Raw genomic sequence first — 21,703 nt, forward strand, 5'->3', positions numbered from 1 at the left:
ATTCTCAAATGGTAAACATGTCAAATATGGTTCAAAACATCTTTAAAATGAAGCAGAAGGTATATTTTTTCGAATGAGACCAGGCATTGCAGAATTCGCTCTCATTTCAGTATGAAGCACGATCAAAGCAAGGAAAGAAAAACATCTCATCTGTTGCGGTCCACTATCGTCATTGTATCGCAAGGTGTAACAAGTCTGATCAATGGAAGCAGCGAGCGAGAGCCCCAACGAGAGAGCGATGATACAAACCATTTTCCTCGCTTGTTTACCGTTGGGGATAGGTGTTTTTCTTTACTGGCACGATAAACAATCCACGAACTTCCAATAGCAATAGTGTCCCTCAGGCTTGGAGCATGTTTAGAGGGGTTTTATCATGCACTACTATCCCCCCAATCTGATCAAACTTGTAGCAGTATACTATAAACAGTCTCTCATAATGTGCGGAGAGCGATACGTGAGAGATTCTCTCAATTTTCTCAGGATTCAATCCCTGGTCATGATTAAGTACAGATACTGCAATTTTTATAGAACAACCTTCACGAAATTTTAAAAATTCAAAAGGGTCAATTTCAGCAGACATCTCTCTAGGTTACATGCAGTGAAAATGCCGCCCTGCCGGATCTTGCAATCTCTGTATGAATTGAAGTAGAATTTCATCGGAGAAATTCTTGGTGGAGTATTTGGAGGAATCTCTAAAGAAATATCAGGAGAAATCGCTTGAACAATTTTTGAAAAATTTCTGAGCAATCCTTGAAAGGAAAAAACGCTCCTAGAGAAACCCTTGGTGAAATTTCTGAAGAATCACAGTAATCATTTTACTGGAGGCATTCCAGCAGGAACTCCTTATGAAACTCCTGGTGAAATCTCTGCAGAGATTTTCCTTCAGACATCCCTGGAATAATCCGTGGAGGAATCCCTGGAGGAACTCCTGACAAAATGACTGAAGGAATTGCTGAAACTATTCCTAGGATCCTATCAGCCCTATCGGGTCTAAAAAATCTGGTAGCATTCAAAATTTCTTTCTAGAGAAATCCAGGTGAGAATATCTGGTGAAATTTCTAGTAGAATCACTGGAGAAATCGCTGTAGGATAATGGCAGATATTATTTCAAAGTAATTTCTGACAAAATCCCTAGAAATATCTTCGAAGGAATTCCTGATTGAATTTCTGGAAGAGTCTCTGAAAAAAAAAACTCCCGGAGAAATATTGAAAGAATTTGCTGAATGAATTAAGATTGTTTGGGAGGTTTAGATAGCGATAAACGTGTAGCTTTTCAGAAAGGCGAAAAATCCTACCGGTTGAGGACCTTTTCGTATTGGACATTCTCTCGACTGTCCAGAACAGTTTTCTTCCAACATACACACCAAATTTTTATTGCTGGACACCAGCAAATTTTTGCTGATTTTTTTTGTGCTGTAATTCCAGCAATCCATCCAGCAAAATAAAATTTGCTGAACAATCAGCAAAGTGGATTGTCAGGAAAATGACAGTTTTACCGTGAGGGATCGAAATCCGTACACCTAAGAAATGAATCTGAATCCGTCCACTTCATACAAAACGCCTACTATATGGTCGGGGTTCTGCTAAACCGCACCAAACGCCAATTTTTTCAAAATGAGTTATTTACACTAGAGGATTCAGATTATCATAACCTATCTACATTTAAGATATCGAATAACTTGAACCATCCCTCGTTAAGTAAATTTTTCTCTAGCAAGATATGTAAAACTGAAATTGTATCCAACCAGAGCGAACCATAAACCTTAGCTTGTCATTGAAGTTTATTTAGTATTCTGATTAAAGACGGCATTTTTTTTAAATTCTTCCTTAAATATTGCTATGTGGCCATTCCGGACAACCTGCAGTATCAACACCAAAGGATTTTAGTATGTGATGTAAGTTAACGGCCTTGTAAAATAGAGTATTGTTTCGGTGGTACTGATTTAATATCAATGAAATTTTGTTCAGCCACACCGCACCAAGTACCATTTATATAAAAATCGTGTTTTTGTATGAAGAAAAGATATCAACATTCGCAAGACGCTTACCTTCGCTTTATATATAATATGTCGATGGGTCCATGCAGGAGCCGTGATGAAATAACATAACATTTAAATTTGATGTTGTCTGAATAATTTGGAAGCACTTGGTGCGCTTTAGCTGTTCAGAAAATGACGTTTTCACCTGTTTTCATCATCAAGCCTCCTAGATCAGATCGCGCACAGCTTGCTTCGAGTTATTCGCTCTCAATTCAACAGTTCTAAATGACCGAGAGGTAGCACGCCTTATCACCAGTCGAAGGACACGAGTTCGAATCCCGTTTAATATTTTTTTACGTTGTCCCTAACAGGGAGTCATATAAAATCAATCAACTTTTAGCTTTTATGACTATTTTTGAACAATAAATCACAAGCAGTTTCATGTACAATGGGAATGATGAAACGCATGCCATTCTTGGTATCCACTTCACATGAAATTTAATAATCGTGAACTTGTTCAGCCAAAGTGTATTAAATGCGAGTAACTTGGTGCGCTCCGGCAGAACAAATTCATGGTTTTCTTCGATCGGCACATTCTTTAACTACATCATTATTGTCTTTTTCGAATCTTTGAATGCGTGAGGGACTTGGTTCAATAAATCTTCCGTTGAAATAGATAATCCATCAAGAGAAATTCGGTAGAATACGTTAGAATACGAATTGGCTTGTACCAATTCATACCACTACATTGTGGCCAGTTCAATGGAAAATTACAAATCTTTTCCGTTCACAGTGCATAAACATTTGTGACAAACATTCCAACATGCATGGCGATGATGTGAACCCTTTTTATTTCTTTCTTTCTCCTGTGTTCCTGGAAATCATGAAACACATGAGGGATTCCACGGAGGCATGCAAGTCGATTCTGATCGACCATTTCAAAAATATCTGAAACTTTGCACAGTTTTTCAGTTCCATCTAAATCGTCATTTTTCGATATCAAATCTTCAAGTTGAGTCACGACTAACTTTTCAAAAGGGTGTATGTGAAAATGGTTCAAAAATATTCAAAAAGCTACACAGCAAAAACGGTTCGTACGATTGTTAGACAACTAAAGAAACAAAGTTAGACAACTAAATAAAGATTCCAAAAAAAATACACACAGGAAAAAAAATATATTTTTGCATTAAAAAACATCATTTTTGTCACAAAAACTCAAATATCTCAAAACCCTATCGGAATACCAACGTAATTTTTTGAGGGAAAACGGTCCATTATATTAGCTATCTACCATAAAAATTTGGTGATGGTAAGCCAATAAACACAAAAGTTATGACATTTCAAATATTTCACAAATTTGACACTTAGTGAAATTTTTTTTTTTTTTTTCATTGTTAATTTTTTTTAGGACCGCAGTTTGTTGCTGAATTTTTTGTTAAGGGTACCACATGAGGTTAACAAGTTGTTTTCATGATATTTTATTTAATTATTCATAACTATTATAGCATCTATTAGAAAGTTAGACGCGATCCAGTGTTGTGATCTAAAGTCTTGATAGTGTCATATTTTTTATTGTACGTAACTGAAGAAAAATTCTCTCAATAGTGTTGAAACCTTTTGATAAAAGAAACCTAACAGAAATCTAATATTGAAGACAAAAGCTACAAAAAAAGTTTTCTGTACAGGTATACGACTAGTTTACCTGCAAAAAGTTTACCTCGTAGAGAACAAGGCGGGTCTATACCCAGGTGATCTAGTATACGTAAAGCAGGTCGGTTTTCTCCTCGCTGGTTTTCTCCACAAAGTTAAAATCTGATTACACCTGGGTATAGACCCGCCTTGGTAGAGAATAGACTTTGTTAATCATATTTGGGAGAAAGCGAGTAACTTCAACAACATCAAAAACATGATAGGTACATACCATGAACATACTCACGAAAAAGCTAAAAATATACTACCACTATGGTTATAAAAGATTTAATTGTAAAATTTTTCTTCAGTCAAGCAAACGACACCAAACTAGTCAGTAAAAACTTAAAAGTGATTTTGTTTATTAAAATCTAACGAGCAACATGAGTAGTCGCTTTCTCAACTGTTGCAGGCCGTTTGCAGAAAAAAAGTGTTCGAAAGAGCTACGAAATCTCACCGAAAGCACCATAGATAAACTGAAAGCGGCTGGTTATGCTCCAATGTCTACATTGAATACAAATTTACGCATTTGTACGTCCTGCCGTTTAAACGTTGACAAACGGGCAATCTGTACATCATCGGTGGATCAGGTTGCAGGAAGTTCGAAAACAACAACAACTGAGGAATTACTAGATGCACCGACAACAACTGAGGAGTTACCAGAAGTACCAAGTGCAGATAGTCTTGCCACGGTACCATCAGCGACATCTGTTTCAACAAATCAATCAGAAGATGAGTGCATCCAGAAGGTCAACATCGAACGCTTCAACGAAGGGATAGCTGGAATAAAAGTGACTCCGATTAAATGGACGAAGATAGGTTACGTCAATTATCCCGAGAAAAAATACCGTGAAATCAACGAAGCTGTACGAAGAAACCTCTTCAAATTAGGACCTGAGGATGTGGAAAATACAGACTACGATGAGGTAATTATGAATATGAAGGAAAGGTTCTCGAATCTAGCCACGACAAGGAAAGAAAAATTATTGATTTTGTCGATGCTGCCAAGCTCGTGGTCTATTCAAGACGCCATTGATGAGTTCAAAACCAATAGAAATACAGCAAAAGAGGCAAAACAATTCAAAAATAACTGTCTTGCAACCAAAAATGCTAGGTCGAGTACTTCATTAACAGATGAGACAAAAGAATAAATAATTCAATATTTTGAAGACGATGAAGTAAGTAGAGCTATGCCTGGCCAAAAAGATTATGTATCTGTAAAAAAAGATGGAAAGCGTCAAGCAATCCAAAAACGATTAATGATGACTACTTTGAAAGAAGCGTATACACGCTTCAAGGAAATTAACGAAAATATTAAGGTAGGTTTTTCCTCATTTGCAAGCCTTCGTCCAAGGCAATGCAAGCTTCTATCCAATTCAGGAACACATAATGTTTGTGTGTGCACAACACACGAAAATATTAACCTAATCTTACATAGTTTGAAAAGAATCAATTTATCAAAGGATATTAAAATGTTAACTGGTAGTCTTTTGTGTGAAAATACAACATCAAATTGCTATCTACGATCTTGTTCGGATTGTCCAGATTCTTCATCATTGGAAAATACTTTATTCGCTGAGTTTGAAGAAAATTATATTGATCAGTTATCATTTGAGCAATGGGTGACCACGGATAGGTGTGACCTAGAAACTATTGTAAAACCTGTAGATGAGTTTGTGTCATTTTTTTTGCTTGAAATTAGAAAGTTTAATTCCTCACGACTTTATTAAAACAGAGCAATCCCGCTTTTTAAAAAATACGAAAAATACATTACAAGATGGTGAATTTTTAGTCATTTGTGATTTTTCTGAAAACAATAGCTTTGTATTGCAAGATGAAGTGCAGTCCCATCACTGGAACGTACAACAAGCTACAATTCATCCATTCGTTATTTATTTCAATGAAAGTACGCAAAATGAACATTTTAGTTTTATTGTAATTTCCGAAGATTTAAGACACGACTCAGTATCTGTAAATTTGTTCATTGCCAAAATGATTAACTTTTTACGCGTTGATAAGGATAAAGAAATCAGAAAGATATATTTCATGTCTGATGGAGCAGCATCGCAGTACAAAAACCGTAAGAATTTTTCGAGCCTATGTCAATTTAAATCAAAGTACGGAATTGATGAAGAATGGCATTTCTTTGCTACGTCACATGGCAAAGGTCCTTGTGATGCTATTGGAGGAACCATAAAGCGCATGGCCACAAGAGCAAGTTTAGCCAAAGAACGTGAGCATCCAATTAAAACTGCAAAAGAACTATTTGATTGGGCGAATCGCAGAAAAGAAGAAGATTTAACAAAATTATCATTTTGTTTTACTACTACTGAAGAGTACGAATTAACGGCATCAGAGCTCAGCGAGCAATATAATAACGCGAAAACGATCCAAGGAACCCAAAAATTTCACTGTTTCATTCCATTGTCTGAAAATAAAATTAAAGCAAAACTTTACTCGAACTGTACTGATAATGATGCAAAAGTGTTCGATATTGTAAAAAAATGGAATAACAATAAATAAATAAATAAATAAATAAGTATTAATAAAATGTTTTCATGATCTCATAACGCATACCCAAATCCAAAACTTTTAAAGTTTATATATAACGTTTAGAAACTCATCGATCATACTCTAAAAAAAATATCCTGGTAAAAAAAAATTATTTTCGTGTAATCTCTTAATTTATTTTAATTTATACATATATACATATACATATAATATTTATACATATACATAATATTTATACATATAATATACATAATACTAATGAATACATGAAAACGACTTGTTTAATTCACGCAAGGCCCTTAACAATAAAATCAGCAACAAACTGCGGTTCCCGTAATAATTTACACCGAAAAAAAAATTTTTTTTTTTCTACTAAATGTGAAAATTGTGACATGTTTGAAATGTCATAACTTTTTTGTTTATTGGTTTACTATCACCAAATTTTTATGGTAGATAGCTAATATAATGGACCGTTTTCCCTCAAAAAATTACGTTGGTATTCCGATAGGGTTTTGAGATATTTGAGTTTTTGTGTCAAAAATTATGTTTTTTAATACAAAAAAAAATTTTTTTACTGTGTATATTTTTTTGGAATCTTTATTTAGTTGTCTAACTTTGTTTCTCTAGTTGTCTAACAATCGAACGAACCGTTTTTGCTGTGCAGCTTTTTGAATATTTTTGAACCATTTTCACATACACCCTTTTGAAAAGTTAGTCGTGACTCAACTTGAAGATTTGATATCAGAAAATGACGATTTAGATGGAACTGGAAAACTGTGCAAAGTTTCAGCTCAATAGAAAAAAATGAATTAAAAAATTTACCAAATTTTGGTGCTGTTGCTTGGAATCACTCACATTCAGCCATACCGAACTGAAAACCATTTTCTTCAATTTTTGTTCAGCCAGAGTGAACTGAGTACCTCTTGATTTGAAATCAAATCTAATAAAATGGAAAATATTTGATGATTTTTTTTGAATATTCTATCTTGAGTTACTTCTTGGACCCTGTTAGTCATTTGTGAACGGTGAAATTTTCTAAAGAGTCATTTGCGATTTACTAGCAGATGAGTGAACTTTAAAGTTAAATATCTCAAAATAATGCTTTTGGCACTTGGTGCGGTTTAGCAGAACCCCGACCATATGCATGAAGTGTACGGATTTTAAGCCTGTACGGATTTCGGTCCCCCACTATATTGCTGGACGTTCAGCAATACTCAAGCTCGCTTGCTGATTGATCAGTAATTAACATTTCAACAATGTTTGCTGTACTACCAGCAATTAGTAAATTCTGTTTTGTTGATGAAATCTTTAGTGTTTTCACTTTCCATTAATAATTTTATTGCAGAACACGCTTTTCGATGGTTCACTTTGAATTCCCCCATTATAATAATGTTTTTAACTGGTTCAAATCGTCCGCCTCAATACATTTTGCGGGAATGCTGTGCTGGACAACAATGAGTAATGATTCAGAGCAACGCCCGCATTCAAAAGTGAATCAGATTTGTCCTATGGTGTGCCGGAAGTCTTTTTGCCTAGAACAATGTCTGAAAATATAAACTAATTCCTTTATTCCTTAAGAATTTTTAATACTCACAAATGTCCGTTGTGAATGGAGGAACTCTCTTCTTGGTGAGAAGAAAAAAAGCTAAAAGTTATTGACAGATGTTTTGCTGATAGTTTCAGTAAATTACCCGTTTACTGATCATCCAGCAAACAAAACTTGCTTTACTGAATTATCAGTAAAATTTAAATTTCTGATACCCTTTCAGCAATTCATTTTGCTGGAGGGCGAACTCAAAATTTGGTGTGTAGTTTATAAACTCGTATTCCATACAAATATAAAAAAAATCCAGAGGATTGGAACATGTTCAAATCTCAATGAAACTTTCACAATTTGCTTTACACTGCGATATATTTCCAAGAAAAATATAAATATGATCAAGTCTGGGTTAATTTTTGTGTCACAAAAATGCGGGAATCTGTAGGGCGCCTGATATGTGGTTACTTTTGATTATGGCACAATTTGACTTGCTGTTTTGTTTCCTAATTTTTCCGAACAAATCATATTATCTCATTAGCGCAGCTGAAAGAGCATTGGAAGATATATTGAAAACTGAACTCACCTCAATTTTGATGATAATGCAGATGGGACTGACTTGCGATTCACGGCAGTATAGGTTCCTGAATGCTTCTTTTAGCGCGAATGTATTTGTTTACGGAAGTAAAGAAAAGTTAAACAATTTGGATTAATTAGATGGTCGATTAGTTATGGTTCCCTTGATTAAGTATTCCCCGATCCAATTTTATGTTCATATGTCGTTAACCCTATTGAATAAATAGTAAGTTTGTCATATATTTAATCACGGTGCTCCCCTGACCGTTATTATCAGAAAAAAATCTCCATCCAATCTGTACTCACCAGTCGATTTATATAGCTAAGCTGTATGTCTGGGCAAAATTTTTAAAAAATCGTAGGGCCCGTTTTGTAGTTACGCCCTTTTGAATGTGTAAGTCCACTAATTCAAAGGAAATCTGAGATATTTAAACGAGTTTTCATTGGCCGTGATTATTAGAATAAATATAGTATCAAAATTTAAATCAAAGTTGGTTTATATAGTTATTTGTAACTTCTAGGAGGAGTTTTGAATGAGAAGATAAAAAAATTAGGGTTACGCCCTTTTGGGAGCGTAACCATTGAAAACACTAATTTCCAATAGATTAGTTAAGCATTCTTATACCTTTGAGCATATTCAAATGTTTTTAATGGCACATTGCACTTATATGCCGCCGAAGTATTTCACAACCAACCCATAGGCTCAAGTGTTTTAAAGCATTACGGAGCCAATTTAATCATGAAACCGAATTAGTTCTTGTAGCACAATATTTTGGCTAGTTTGGTGAACCCATGTACTCACGATTCAGATTATTTTACATGCAATTGATTGCTACTTGTTGCATATCGAAGCGAAGCATACGTCAAGGAATATTTTACGAGTTATGTTTTCGTTTATGGGTAGCAGTCTATGGAATTAAATAAAATTAACAACGCAGAAAGCAGCGATATCAAATGGAAGAAAACAATGCATAGCTCAGAACATCCGTTATTATTTTGTTTAATGGAGTTAAAAATCGTAGCATTTGCAGAGCCTAATTTTAAATGTTTGTCTCTGTCAGTTTGAAAAGTTTTGTGAAGCTCCCAAAGATTTTTTTTTCGTTTGTGATGAGTCATAGCAGTTTGTGAGTCTTTACTTCACAAGCATAGTCTGCGATCGAAAAACAAATACAAGTTTTCATGGAAATCTTCAGTTTATGTAGGGTTAAAACCATATTCTGGTAGGTAGACCAGCAGGTTATTAACAGGGCCACAGAACAATTTACGATTTTCCGGTAACCAAAACTGGAATTCACGTAAAATCCATGAACAACTCTGTTTTTACCATATTTTATATGTCTTCTTAAAATTATATCACTTATCTTTAAAATTCCATTACCCCGAATACCTGAAGACCATCTCTGCATGTTCCAGTTTCTAGAATGGCATTAGTTCGAATTCCATTACTACCCGAGCAGGAACAAATAACTCCCCAATAACTTATGCATACCATATTTTGGTATCATACCAAAATTAGGTATTGCTCAGTTGTCAATACCTCAATTTGGTATTTTAATGGTATTGAAAAAAAAATCTTTAAAACAATTAAAAATACTTCATTGAGGTATTAAACAGCTATTGAGGTCTGCTGGAGGTATTGAAATACTATTGAAAAATTTCACTTTTATATGAAAATCCATCAAATATTGTTTAGGTATTACAATACTTGATCTAATTATCAGCAAGGTATTTGTAGAACATGCAGAAGATATTATTTGAGGTAGTTTACCTCTAATGCAGGGCTCATTCATACCTCATTTAGGTTGTAAGTTTCGGAAATTATCTGGTATGGAATACCTCAATTTGGTATTCAGTAGTAATTTTCTTCTGCTCGGGTACGGAACAATGTCATGCAAGGTAATTATATATTCGGGACAATAGCATTCAGCGTAATAGTGCGTTCAGGGTGATGACACTAGGGTAATGAAATTCGGGGTTAAAGTATAGAGAGTTTTGATATTCAAGGGAGACATGTAATAAAAAGCTCTGAAAGTGTTATGATTTTAAATTCAATGAAGCCAAATAATAACGCATGTTTCTTATTTTTCTTAAGCACATTTCAAGTACTGAGGCTTTTTCTTCACGAGTTAGCATGAGAATGGATTGATTGCTTTATACAAATCTTGCACTATTGTATTCTTCCAGAGTTCGTACTAGTTTGTGTAATCGAAAAGACCGAGAAACCCAAACGTAAAATTGTAGCTTCGTGAAAAATCTAAATGTTGTAATGTATGCTACAAATGATTACAAAAGTATTGACAGTGGTCTAGAGTGCTATAGTTTGGCCTATAGTGCATTACTCAGCAATTGAAGTTTATATTCTGGGGCAGTACAAAATTAGCCGGAATAGCCGGCACTACGTCCCCACTAGGACAGAGCCTGCTTCTCAGCACAGTGTTCAATGAGCACTTCCACAGTTATTAACTGAGAGATTCCTTTGACAAAGTTGCCATTTTCGCATTCGTATATCGTGTGGCATGAACGAACATACTCTATGCCCAGGGAAGTGTAGGAAATTTCCATTACGAAAAGATGCTAGACCGACTGGGAATCGAACTCAGACAACTTCAGCATGGCTTTGCTTTGGAGCTGTGGACACTAACCACTTGGCTAAGAAAGGCCCAAGGTAGCTAGTTGAGTCATAACAATATTTTATAAATAATAAGAATGACACGAAAATGGCTCCGTAATGCCTTGCAGCGCTTGAGCTTTTGAAAAAATAATCAATTGTGTAAGACTTTGGCGACATGTAAGTGCAATGTGTCATTGAAAATATTTGAACATGCTTAACGGAATGCCTGCTTAAAAGAATGCCTAATTAATCTATTGGAAATCAGTGTTTTCAATGGTTACGCTTCCAAAAGGAGGTAACTCCAAATTTCGTCTATCTTTTCATTCAAAACTCCTCCAATAGGTTACAAATAACTAAATAAACCAACTTTGATTCAAATTTCGGTGATATATTTCATCTGATAATCACTGCCAATCAAAACCCGTTTAAATATCTCAGATTTCCTTTGAATTAGTGGTCTTAGACAATCAAAAGGGCGTAATTTCAAAACGGGCCCTACGTTTCTTTTTTAAATTTTGCCCAGACATGCAGCTTAGCTATAGAAATCGACTGGTGAGCACAGATTGGATGGAGATTTTTTTCTGATAATAACGGTCAGGGGAGCACCGTGTTTAAAGAACTGCATCTTTATATCGTACAAATTGCTGCTCGCCGCTTTCCATCGTGATATATTACCCAAATGATCTTGTAAGTCGAAAGAATTGATTAGAGAATAATCGTCATCTCCTTCTCGGCATTACATCCCAGTACAGAGGCAGTTTATCAGCTTAGTGGTTTTCCACAGCTATCAACTGAGAGCTTTCTTCGCCAAAGTTGCCACGAAAAGATTCTGGACCGAACAATGCGAATGCTGTGGAGCCCAAAGACTACATTTTTGTAATGTGTGTTTTTCTTATGATTTTATTTCTTTTCTTCTTTCCTTGCCTTCCATCCATATGTGTTAACCTGAGACGTGTTAACTATTGGTTATAGATATACTACCCTCTATGCAAGTTCTGTCACCTTGCTTGCGAGGCATTACAGACCGATAGCAATCATGACGAAAAATCACAGCTTTTATATATAGTAATTCATAATTTTTGACTTTTTCGAAATCTGGACCACTGTACACCGTAACTGAAGGAACAGTGTACCCATAAATGAAAGTAACATTTTACTGTTCGGTAAGTCGGACTGTCCTACAAATTTTTATGACCAGCAAAATTCTAGGCAGAACATAAATCCTAAGAATGAAACATTGAACGCATTTTCCGTCAGAAGACAGTCAACCACTGAGTTATGAGTTATGACATAGCATTAAACTGAACGCGCACATCGTAACGTGCTATGCACTTATACTAACGATAACGACTTCGAAAGCTGCCAACAAATGCCTCAGATATAAGCAGTTTGTTCTGCTGTACAACGCATTAGTTTTCAATTATATGTAAATATCTATGAACATCTTACGATGAAGATCGAAACCGCATTATCCATCCTATTGGTCGCCATGTTGTTCCGCGATGTTCATAGTGGAGCTGGCATTATCAACAGTTGTGTTTTTGACATTTCCGTACCTCAAACCCTAACAAAAACCGTTTTAAACCTATTTCAGAATGCTGCGGTCGCAACGAGCGCTTTCAATTGTGTGGAATATTGTGTGAAGCCAAATGTAAATCGACCGTCCCCGAGGTGGAACCGTTTCGTTGTTTGACAGGGTGCCGATTCGGGTGCACCTGCAAGAGTAGATACGTAAGGCATCCGAATGGTTCGTGTGTGAAACCCTCCCAATGTCCCACCGGTGCAAACCCAAGGATTTTCGAAGAAGGAATCGACAAGAAACTATCAAGTTTTTTGCAATAGTTAAATAAAACTGTTCCAGCCTTACAAGTTTCATTCAACTATTTGGTACTTTTTTTCTTTCAATTTTCGTGCATTTTTTGTTGTTGTGCACTTTTATCTTAGTGTTAGATTTCATCAAGCTATTATGCTTATCACTTCTATGTTTGAATTTCAACAACAATAACTATTGCATATTGACATAGTTTTCTTTTTTTCTACACTTCTTTTACATGTTTGGTTTTTCTTCTGGAAGAATGAGCCGTGGAATTTACTTCTTTATCTTGAAGTTTCTTCGTTTTGCCGGACTGTCTTCTTCCGAACCTTCAGTTGCCCTAACCTTCAGTGTTGTGTTTGAGTTTTCCTTATAGTGTAATTTCAAGTACCTATATTACATTGGTGCGGAAACAGTGAGAAAGGGAAAGGGTGGAAACTTGTTCATATATTTTTTTATTCGTGGCAACCAGTTCTTCAAACTATTAAAGTTTCATTTTTCTTTCTGGGAGAGCATAAACCAGCAGTCGATTCTCTTTTTTAAAACGCCCATGAAGCTTGCAGCAGCTTAAAACACAAAAACCGAACGGAATTTGAAACAACCGGACTCGAATGAATAACCGAAAATAAAAAAAAACTCGCTGCTCGCGGATCCATTATTAACGTTTCGATGAATGAACCGGAAATTCACACTGGAAAAAGCACCGTTCCTCGCTGCTGCGTTCAGTGTGTCACTCAGTCAGTCTCAATTTCGGGTGCGTAACGTCGGAATGGGGAAGAGTTCTTTACTTTTTCTCGTTGTCCAACTGCAGTGATGGTGCCTGTTGCTGGCCCGCTTCGCTTGGTTGGAAGTTGTTGGATTCCACCGGCGGTTGGCGTTGACTTTCTTCTAGCTAATAATGAAAATTGGTAGATTAGAGCCCCAGAGATAAGCAAATGGCACTTTGATTCGTCATTTTTAAGGCCATCAAAAGTAAACAAAATTTTGACTATAGATCCTAAAAGTACACACTTATACTAGCAAAGCTCTATCATGGTTTTGGTAGTTTACTTCGAAATTACGTACTTTTTGATATTTCAGTTTGATTTTTCATTAGCACGGCTCTATCTAACTGCGAATTACCCAATGCAAGTTTAAGACAAAATGTTTTTTCTCACAAAGAGACACAACTTTTGTGAACATGTCGTAACGGTATTTTTTATAGTAAACTTTAATAAATGTATTTTTTAACATTATTTAGTCAATTTTCATAAACTGTTTACACTCCCGTACAAAGGTTTTGTTCACCCCCTAAAAACATAGGGGAAGTCAGGGTAAAACCGACACTGTGAGTAAGCTCGACACCCTTTGATTTTTCAAGTTTTGAGCAGATTTTCATGCAGTTTCCACCACGCTCTATCTTAACTAGTGAAATGTTGTGTTTTGAATGACATTACAACTGATGCTAACAATAAACTGTCAAAATAAAAACAAAATCATATTGGATAACATAGAAGCAACAGCAGTTGCAATATTTCGCTGTTATTCTTTAACTATTTCACATGTAAAATTTTTAAAATGTCATTATTTGTTCTGCATCTACATCATCATTTACTATCATTACGTTGATACAAGATGAAGGAGAAATTAATTTTTGGTTTTTGACAGCTGAAAACGCTATTGAAAAATAAATGCCCACTCGGGGTAAGATCAACACTTTCATTTGGGGTAGAATCGACACCTTTCTTTGCTTCATAATCTAACTTCAGGGAATCTTTGTAATCGGAAGACTATCTCTGTAATTTATGTGAGTCTTTATTTTCGAATTCCTCTGAAGTTTACGGATGGCGAACTTGTTAACATGTAAAATATAACACTATATGACTTGCCGCAAGCTATCATTAAGTATTAAAAAACATATTTCTATCAACTACCGAAAAGCTAAACATTACATATAATTTGCAATTGGATTACATGGACAAATTGATGTGAAGATTTGCGAAAAAGTTACACGTCTTCTCAGTGAGAATCGAACTCACGACTCCCCGATCTCTAGTTGGGGCGCGTTACCACTACGCCATGAGAGGACTCATGAACGCAGAAGTTAACCTGAATTCGATTTCAGCTCAATAATCACGTGGTCCTTTTTCGCAAAGTGCACCTCTTTCGGAAGAATTGTTTAGCTTTTCGGTAGTTGTTAAACCTCCACTCGGCTGGTTGGCCATAAACCACGATTCATAATTAAAAACAAGTATTTATCGAGCAACGGACTCATGTTCCGTAACCGGTCGTTTGAGAACGTCGCGACCCATTGGAAGCCCACACAATAGAAACCTAAGCCAGCGCAGTTGCTGGCTAGTGTAGTGTGCTATTCCTATACCTAAAAAACAATGCGCTCTCGGGCTAGGCATTGGATATATATAGAAAGCGTTGTGTTTGGATGGGCATCTAATTCTTCCGAAAGAGGTGCACTTTGCGAAAAAGGACCACGTCTTCGGCAAAGTTGTAGCTGATGAATGCATCTCACAGTACCAACGTAGTTCAAATCCCCAAGAGCACATGAGCAAACACTTATGATCCATTGAATGAATTGATTACTTTTCTCATAGTAATTCACATATAAACTTTATAGGGCTTGTGCAGTCTCAGTTTTCATCCAAATGAGCTCAAATTTTGAGAGGACACTCAGAATTTGATATAGAATCGAATGAGCGGTGTGGAACAAAAACGATTTTTTGAACCACTCTAATGAACATGCATCGAAACCGAGCCACAAATTTTCGGGAGCACAATGCTGGAGAGCCGGACAGCCGATCGGGCTGAGGGCTTGATCAGATGGTCACTCGCTGGTGGTGACCAATCGATCAGATTTTAAGCTTAAACAGCTGTTTTGTACTCGTGAGGGTCCCAACTAACATTCACTCATTTAACAAACACCTTTATGGCAGTTTTATTCAGCATCATGTTTAATAACATTTTAATAATATTCGTGGCCAACCTTTGTTCAGGCGTTGTTCACACAAATTTGGAGAAACTTTACAGCATGTCGTTGAATTCCAACTTTATTTTTCAGCTTTTAAAACGTTTTACAAGCATTTAGTTCAGCTTCTATACGACTGGTGCAAAAATAATCAAAAACAAATAAAAAACAAAACAATATTTTTCTAGGCACTTCAAATGTAGTTTACACAAGTATCATGATATGACAACCATATTTAAAAATCGACTGGATACTGGATTCGAACTCGGGACCTTCCAATCGTCAGCGATATGCCTTGCCATCTGCGCCATCCTAGAATTGATGATTAAATCGTCCAGTGCAAAATATAAACCTCTCATAGCTGAATATTGATCATGTTTGAGCTTCTATTCGACATCGTCAAATCAACACAAGGTGCGCTAATCAACAACTGAACAACTATATTATTCAGCTGCTGTTTAGTGCTGATCCAAGCTGAGTTCAGTCGGCTATTTTTAGCGCACAGTGAGAAAATTTATGTCAAAAATATTGTTTATTTACACAAAGTGAAATCAGTCTGAAATGATTGAGGTGAATATGCATCGAAGCCAAACCTCAAATTTTCAAGAGTACAAATCTAGAGAACCAGACAGCGCCGTGGTTCGAGCTGAAAACCTAATCGATTGGTCACACGCTGGTGGTGACCAATCGATTAAGTTTTCAGCTTGAACGGATGTTTAGTTCTCTAGATTTATGTTCTTGAAAATTTAAGGTTTGGCTTCGATGCATCGTCAGCTTAATCTAATTTCATAATAAGTTTTAGTTTGTTCAAAACTTCAATTTGAATGATTAATTTAAATTGAAATTCATTTATTTTATAAATTATATTTGTATTAATTAATTATATTATTGATTTGTATTTTTCATAAACCTATTATGCATTAAAGAAATAGTCCTCTGTATAAATATATTTAAATCATTTGAAGTGTTCTAAGGACTATGCGCCTGAATAGAAAAATGTGCGAATATCTTGACGCGTGGGATTTTTTCAGAAATGGCCAAGTAAATCATTTTTCTTAGATCGCACTATTCAGTTGTGAAGAAATGTAATGTAATGTAGCTCGCTATAGAAATTTATTTAATCAATTCGGTCAAAGAAATTTCCACTTTTCTTGTACGGAACAACATCCCGAAAAAAACTTAGCAATAGCATATTATAATATGGATAATTAAAGTGATATTTACTTGATAGATATAATATATAAAAGATGTGGAGACGATATCTTAAATTAACTACATATTAAAAAAAAAAAAACAAAATTTTGATGTTGTCTTCAGATCTTTTATGTCAATCAAGTCAATACCACGTTTTGTTTGTCAGTACTTAGCTGAAATGTTTGTTTTTGTTTTTCAAAATAATCCTACATTTCTGGAGGCTGACCATATTTATTTTCTGAACGACTCTTTAAAGAGTTTTGAGAAAGCATAAGTTATAAGCTTTGAAATGCATTCGGAACTCAACACAAATTTCGGATATTTTGTCCATTTTATGAAATTTAGCTATAGTGTGATCGTTTTTACAAGGCTTATTTATTGCTGAACAATGTGTTTGTTAATCGTCATTTTTGCCTCTATTGGATCAACTGTTCTTATAATATACTGAAGCTGAATTAGGATTTCATAAGATACTTATTCAGCTCTTATTCATGGTTATGTTAAACATATCCTGAATATCCTTTTATACATATACATTTGTTTAGTGGAATATTGGCTTTTTAATTGGAGCGGTTCCACAGAAAATGACGACTTTTTTCCCAAATTTCATTTTTATATTTTTTGATTTGGATGAAATTTTGCACATGCTTTCTTTATGCCCAAAAATGCCTTTTTGCATCATCGGCTCGCCATTTTGACTCTAGCCTTACTTTTGAGAAGGGCCTAAGAAAAAAATCTTTAATAATTTTCAAAAAATTATTGCTTAGAAACGGTTTGTCCAATCAGTTTGGTGCCTTCCGCAAAGTTTTAGGTTATTGTTGGGACTATCTGGAAAAAATATACACTGTAAAAAAAATGTTGTAATTTTTTATATATCGAAAATAAAGCTTAAAAATCAATTTTCTCAAAAATCATATTTTTGATTGTTTTATTTTTTTATATGTTAAAGTAGACAAAAAATGAAGTCTTTTGCACAGTGGGTCAAGATGGAGAAATCATGGACAAAAAAGTAATGATTTTTTAAAAAAAGGTTGATTTTTCAATATGGTCTAAATAAACTTTTTGAATGCTTTTCGACTCGATTTTATGAAAGAACGCAAAATTTTCAACAAAAAAGGTATATGAGAAAATTTTGCTAATTGCTACCGAAACATTTAAAAAGTTTATTATGACCATTTTCAACAAATTCACCTTTTTTTTTAAATCGTGACTTTTTTGTCCATGATTTCTCCATCTTGACCCACTGTGCAAAAGACTTCATTTTTTGTCTACTTCAACATATAAAAAAATAAAAAAAATCATAAATACGATTTTTGAGAAAATTAATATTTAAGCTTTATTTTCGATATATAAAAAATTACAACATTTTTTTTACAGTGTATATTTTTTTCCAGATAGTCCCAACAATAACCTAAAACTTTGTGGAAGACACCAAACTGATCGGACAAACCGTTTCTAAGTTACATTATAATGACCGAAAATTGAAAATTATATCATAATTTTGTATTAAAATCGCTGTAACTTTAAAACGGTAAAAGTTTGCCTGATTTTTCCGTGTAACTTTTTTTGTTGTAAATTTTGCGTACTTTCATAAAATCGAGTTGAAAAATATTTAAAAAGTTTATTATGACCATTTTCTAAAATTCACCTATTTTCAAAAAATCATAACTTTTTTGTCCATGATTTCTCCATTTTGACCCACTGTGCAAAAGACTTCATTTTTTGTCTACTTTAACATATAGAAAAATAAAAAAAAAATCAAAAATACGATTTTTGAGAAAACTGATTTTTAAGCTTTATTTTCGATACATAAAAAATTACAACATTTTTTTACAGTGTATATTTTTTCCAGATAGTCCCAACAATAACCTAAAACTTTGCGGAAGGCACCAAACTGATCGGATAAACCGTTTCTAAGTTATAATTTTTTGAAAATTATTAAGGATTTTTTTCTTAGGCCCTTCTCAAAAGTAAGGCTAGAGTCAAAATGGCGAGCCGATGATGCAAAAAGGCATTTTTGGGCATAAAGAAAGCATGTGCAAAATTTCATCCAAATCAAAAAATACAAAAGTAAACCGACATTCGAATTGAAATGGAACCGCTCATTGGGGGAAACATATTTTGTTCAGCTCATTAGTAAAACAATCTTGACTAGCCGAATGAGAAACTTTGGAAACGTTTAATAAGTGACGATTCAACTTTTGTTCATTCTAATGCATAACGTTGAACATTGGCCTAAGTTTGTGTTAAAAAAGCACCTTCTCAGCTCTTTATAGAGCAAAATTTTTATTCAGCTGTCATTACCATTATTGAACAATAATTAAACATGCATGCTTGTTTGTGGCTATGAATTGTTAGTTGGGAGTTTTGGCTTCGTTTCATCTTCACCATGCAAATAGTTTTTTTGCGTCGTCGCGTCGCCGGTTTTTTTTTTCGTTTTAGTTTGCACGCGTTCTGAGTGCACTCGAGTTCACGTTTTCGCGCCGTTGGAGTGATATTTTCCTTTTGTGAAATGAGCATGTTGATTAAAGTAGCTACAGCTGCTGAATCAAGGATGGATAAACAATATGGTGAGCTCGTTTCATGCTTTTATTTTATGCGTATAATATATTATGAAATGTGTATTAATCATGACAACGGTGGGAATACTACTTAGGGAGAGATCCCCCAGTACCAGACAGCATCCAATACCGGACACCGTCAAAAATTTGAGATATCACGGTCCAATCAAGATGGTGTAAAAGAAGAAAAGAATGCTATTATAGAGAGTAATAGTTGCGTAGAGATGTTTGAAAACCGATGAAAAATTGACGTATCTCCTTAAATTTGAACTTATTTGGTAATGATTTTGAATATGGGAAAATAGTTTGGATACCGCAAGCATAATGGAAAACCATCATAATTTGGAAGTAAGAATGTGTTTTGTACAACATTTGAACTAAATATGGTCAAACTACAATTTTGGTCTAACACCTCCTGTCCCCCAGTTTTGGACAGCTTAAATTGTTACATGATATCTTTGTAATTTTTGCATCAGTGTCTCCAATTACATTCATTTTTCATGGATTTAATCGATCATGAAATCAAAGATGCAATAAAAATAAGAATAATGAAAATGTAAAACAACACACAAAATGTGTTATTTTTCATCATAAACAAAAAGAGGTTTTTTTGTTGGACGATTTTCAGATTGACCCCTCTACCGGTAGCTTCATTTTTTTTTCCACCAAAAAAATATTCAAATCGCGATAACTTTTTTGTTTTTTTTTTTGCAAAAACCATTTTTTCACAAGATCTCAAAAAAACTCTTCTAATTTAAGAAGCCGTGCCGATATTAATCATTGGTGATCTGGTTTTGAAGATATTCCGATGTTCCTTGAGAAACCGACATTTTCCATATAAAATGTCTTTGGGGGCCATTTTGTTTTTGGTCTATTTATAAAAAAAAATAAAATGTGTACTATATAAAACCAGGTAATAGAGAGCTACTCTGAAAAAATCATACAAATCGATTCAGTATTCTTGGAGAAATCTGAAAATTACAATATGAGGTTTTTTAAAGTTTTCAAGATTTTTGTATGTCCAGGGTGGTACCAGAAACATAAATGCTCATTACTCAAAGACGGCTGCTTCAAATTGATTCATTTTTTCACAACATACTTGTATTAATGTATCATTTCGAGGAGTGAATATCCGAATACGATATAAATGTTGTAGCCTGAGATATTTACGTGGGTTATGGCTACGCGTCGGTTCCCCAAGGAATTTTGGAATATCTCCGGATTCAGATGATCAAATATCAATATCGACAAATATTCGAAAACTAGAAGAGTTTTTTGAGAACTTGTGAGAAAATGTTGCACAAATATCGAGAAACAAAAAAGCTATCGCGATCAGACTATTTTTAGAGTATTTTTTTTTTTTTTTTGAACTGAGGTTGTATGAATCGCAACACTTACCAAAGTAAATCCTGATCATACAGCTATGATCCCTCACCACAGCAAAACTCCTTCCAATGACAACCATGGAGATGCAGAGGTGATCTCGGTTGCTAGCAATAATGGATATCACACTAACATTCCTTCCCTTCCCCGACGACCGTAAAGACTTTTTAATGTTAGGAGTTCTCGAAAGTGTACATTGAAGAAGGTAAGCTACTCCCAAGCTACATCTCTTGGTTCCTTGTACAGCTTCGTTAATTCTGGTCAATCACAGAGTAGCAACTACGAATTGGTCGGTCATCAATGCTCATGCTTTATTTAATAATTTTTTAATTGAAATTTGCGACATTGTTCAAAATTACATTGAAAAAACATGGATAATTTTCTCAGCATTAGATTTACAAAAATATTAAACCAGCTGTAACACCATCTGTTGAGAAGCGCTGGATATTGAATCGCATCCCAAAAAACACGCGAAACATCTTCCAAAGAGATGCTTTTCCAAAATGGTTTCAATCGCGTAACAATAAAAGCATCTGTAACTTACCTGGTTCTAGTTCGGTTGCATATCAATATCAAGGCTCATAAAGTTTAATTTCCGTTCCAATGAACATGACGTTCAACATTTTTAAAACGACAAGCAATAAAGTTAAGTTTATCAAGATGTTTTCAGCAACTTTTCAAACAAACTCTTAAAACTTCTCCCAAAATGCCGGTTTAAATGTTATGTTTTAAATAATTTTCATTCAAAGCATCCGCAACTTGCATTCAATTTTCGTTCTCATACCCACATGACATGTGTATGACAGCTAGAAGTTTGTTTGTATATCCATCCAGTTGCAATATGTTTAAGTTGCACCTTACGTATCATCTAGCAACGAAAACATGGTCTA

At 34.7% G+C, this 21,703-nt stretch overlaps 1 protein-coding gene across 1 annotated transcript in view; it reads right to left on the reverse strand.

The window, feature by feature from the left end:
- Nucleotides 1–12,727: 12,727 nt before the first annotated feature.
- LOC5565599 overlaps nucleotides 12,728–21,703 on the reverse strand; it is a 75,296-nt gene continuing 66,320 nt past the window's right edge. Inside the window, exon 4 of the mRNA XM_021838098.1 lies at nucleotides 12,728–13,608. Coding sequence (XP_021693790.1) covers nucleotides 13,501–13,608 — 108 coding nt within the window. The 3' untranslated portion in view covers nucleotides 12,728–13,500. The remainder of the gene's footprint in view (nucleotides 13,609–21,703) is intronic.

The sequence above is a fragment of the Aedes aegypti genome, chromosome 1, assembly GCF_002204515.2.
Source record: "Aedes aegypti strain LVP_AGWG chromosome 1, AaegL5.0 Primary Assembly, whole genome shotgun sequence".
Lineage (NCBI taxonomy): Eukaryota > Metazoa > Arthropoda > Insecta > Diptera > Culicidae > Aedes > Aedes aegypti.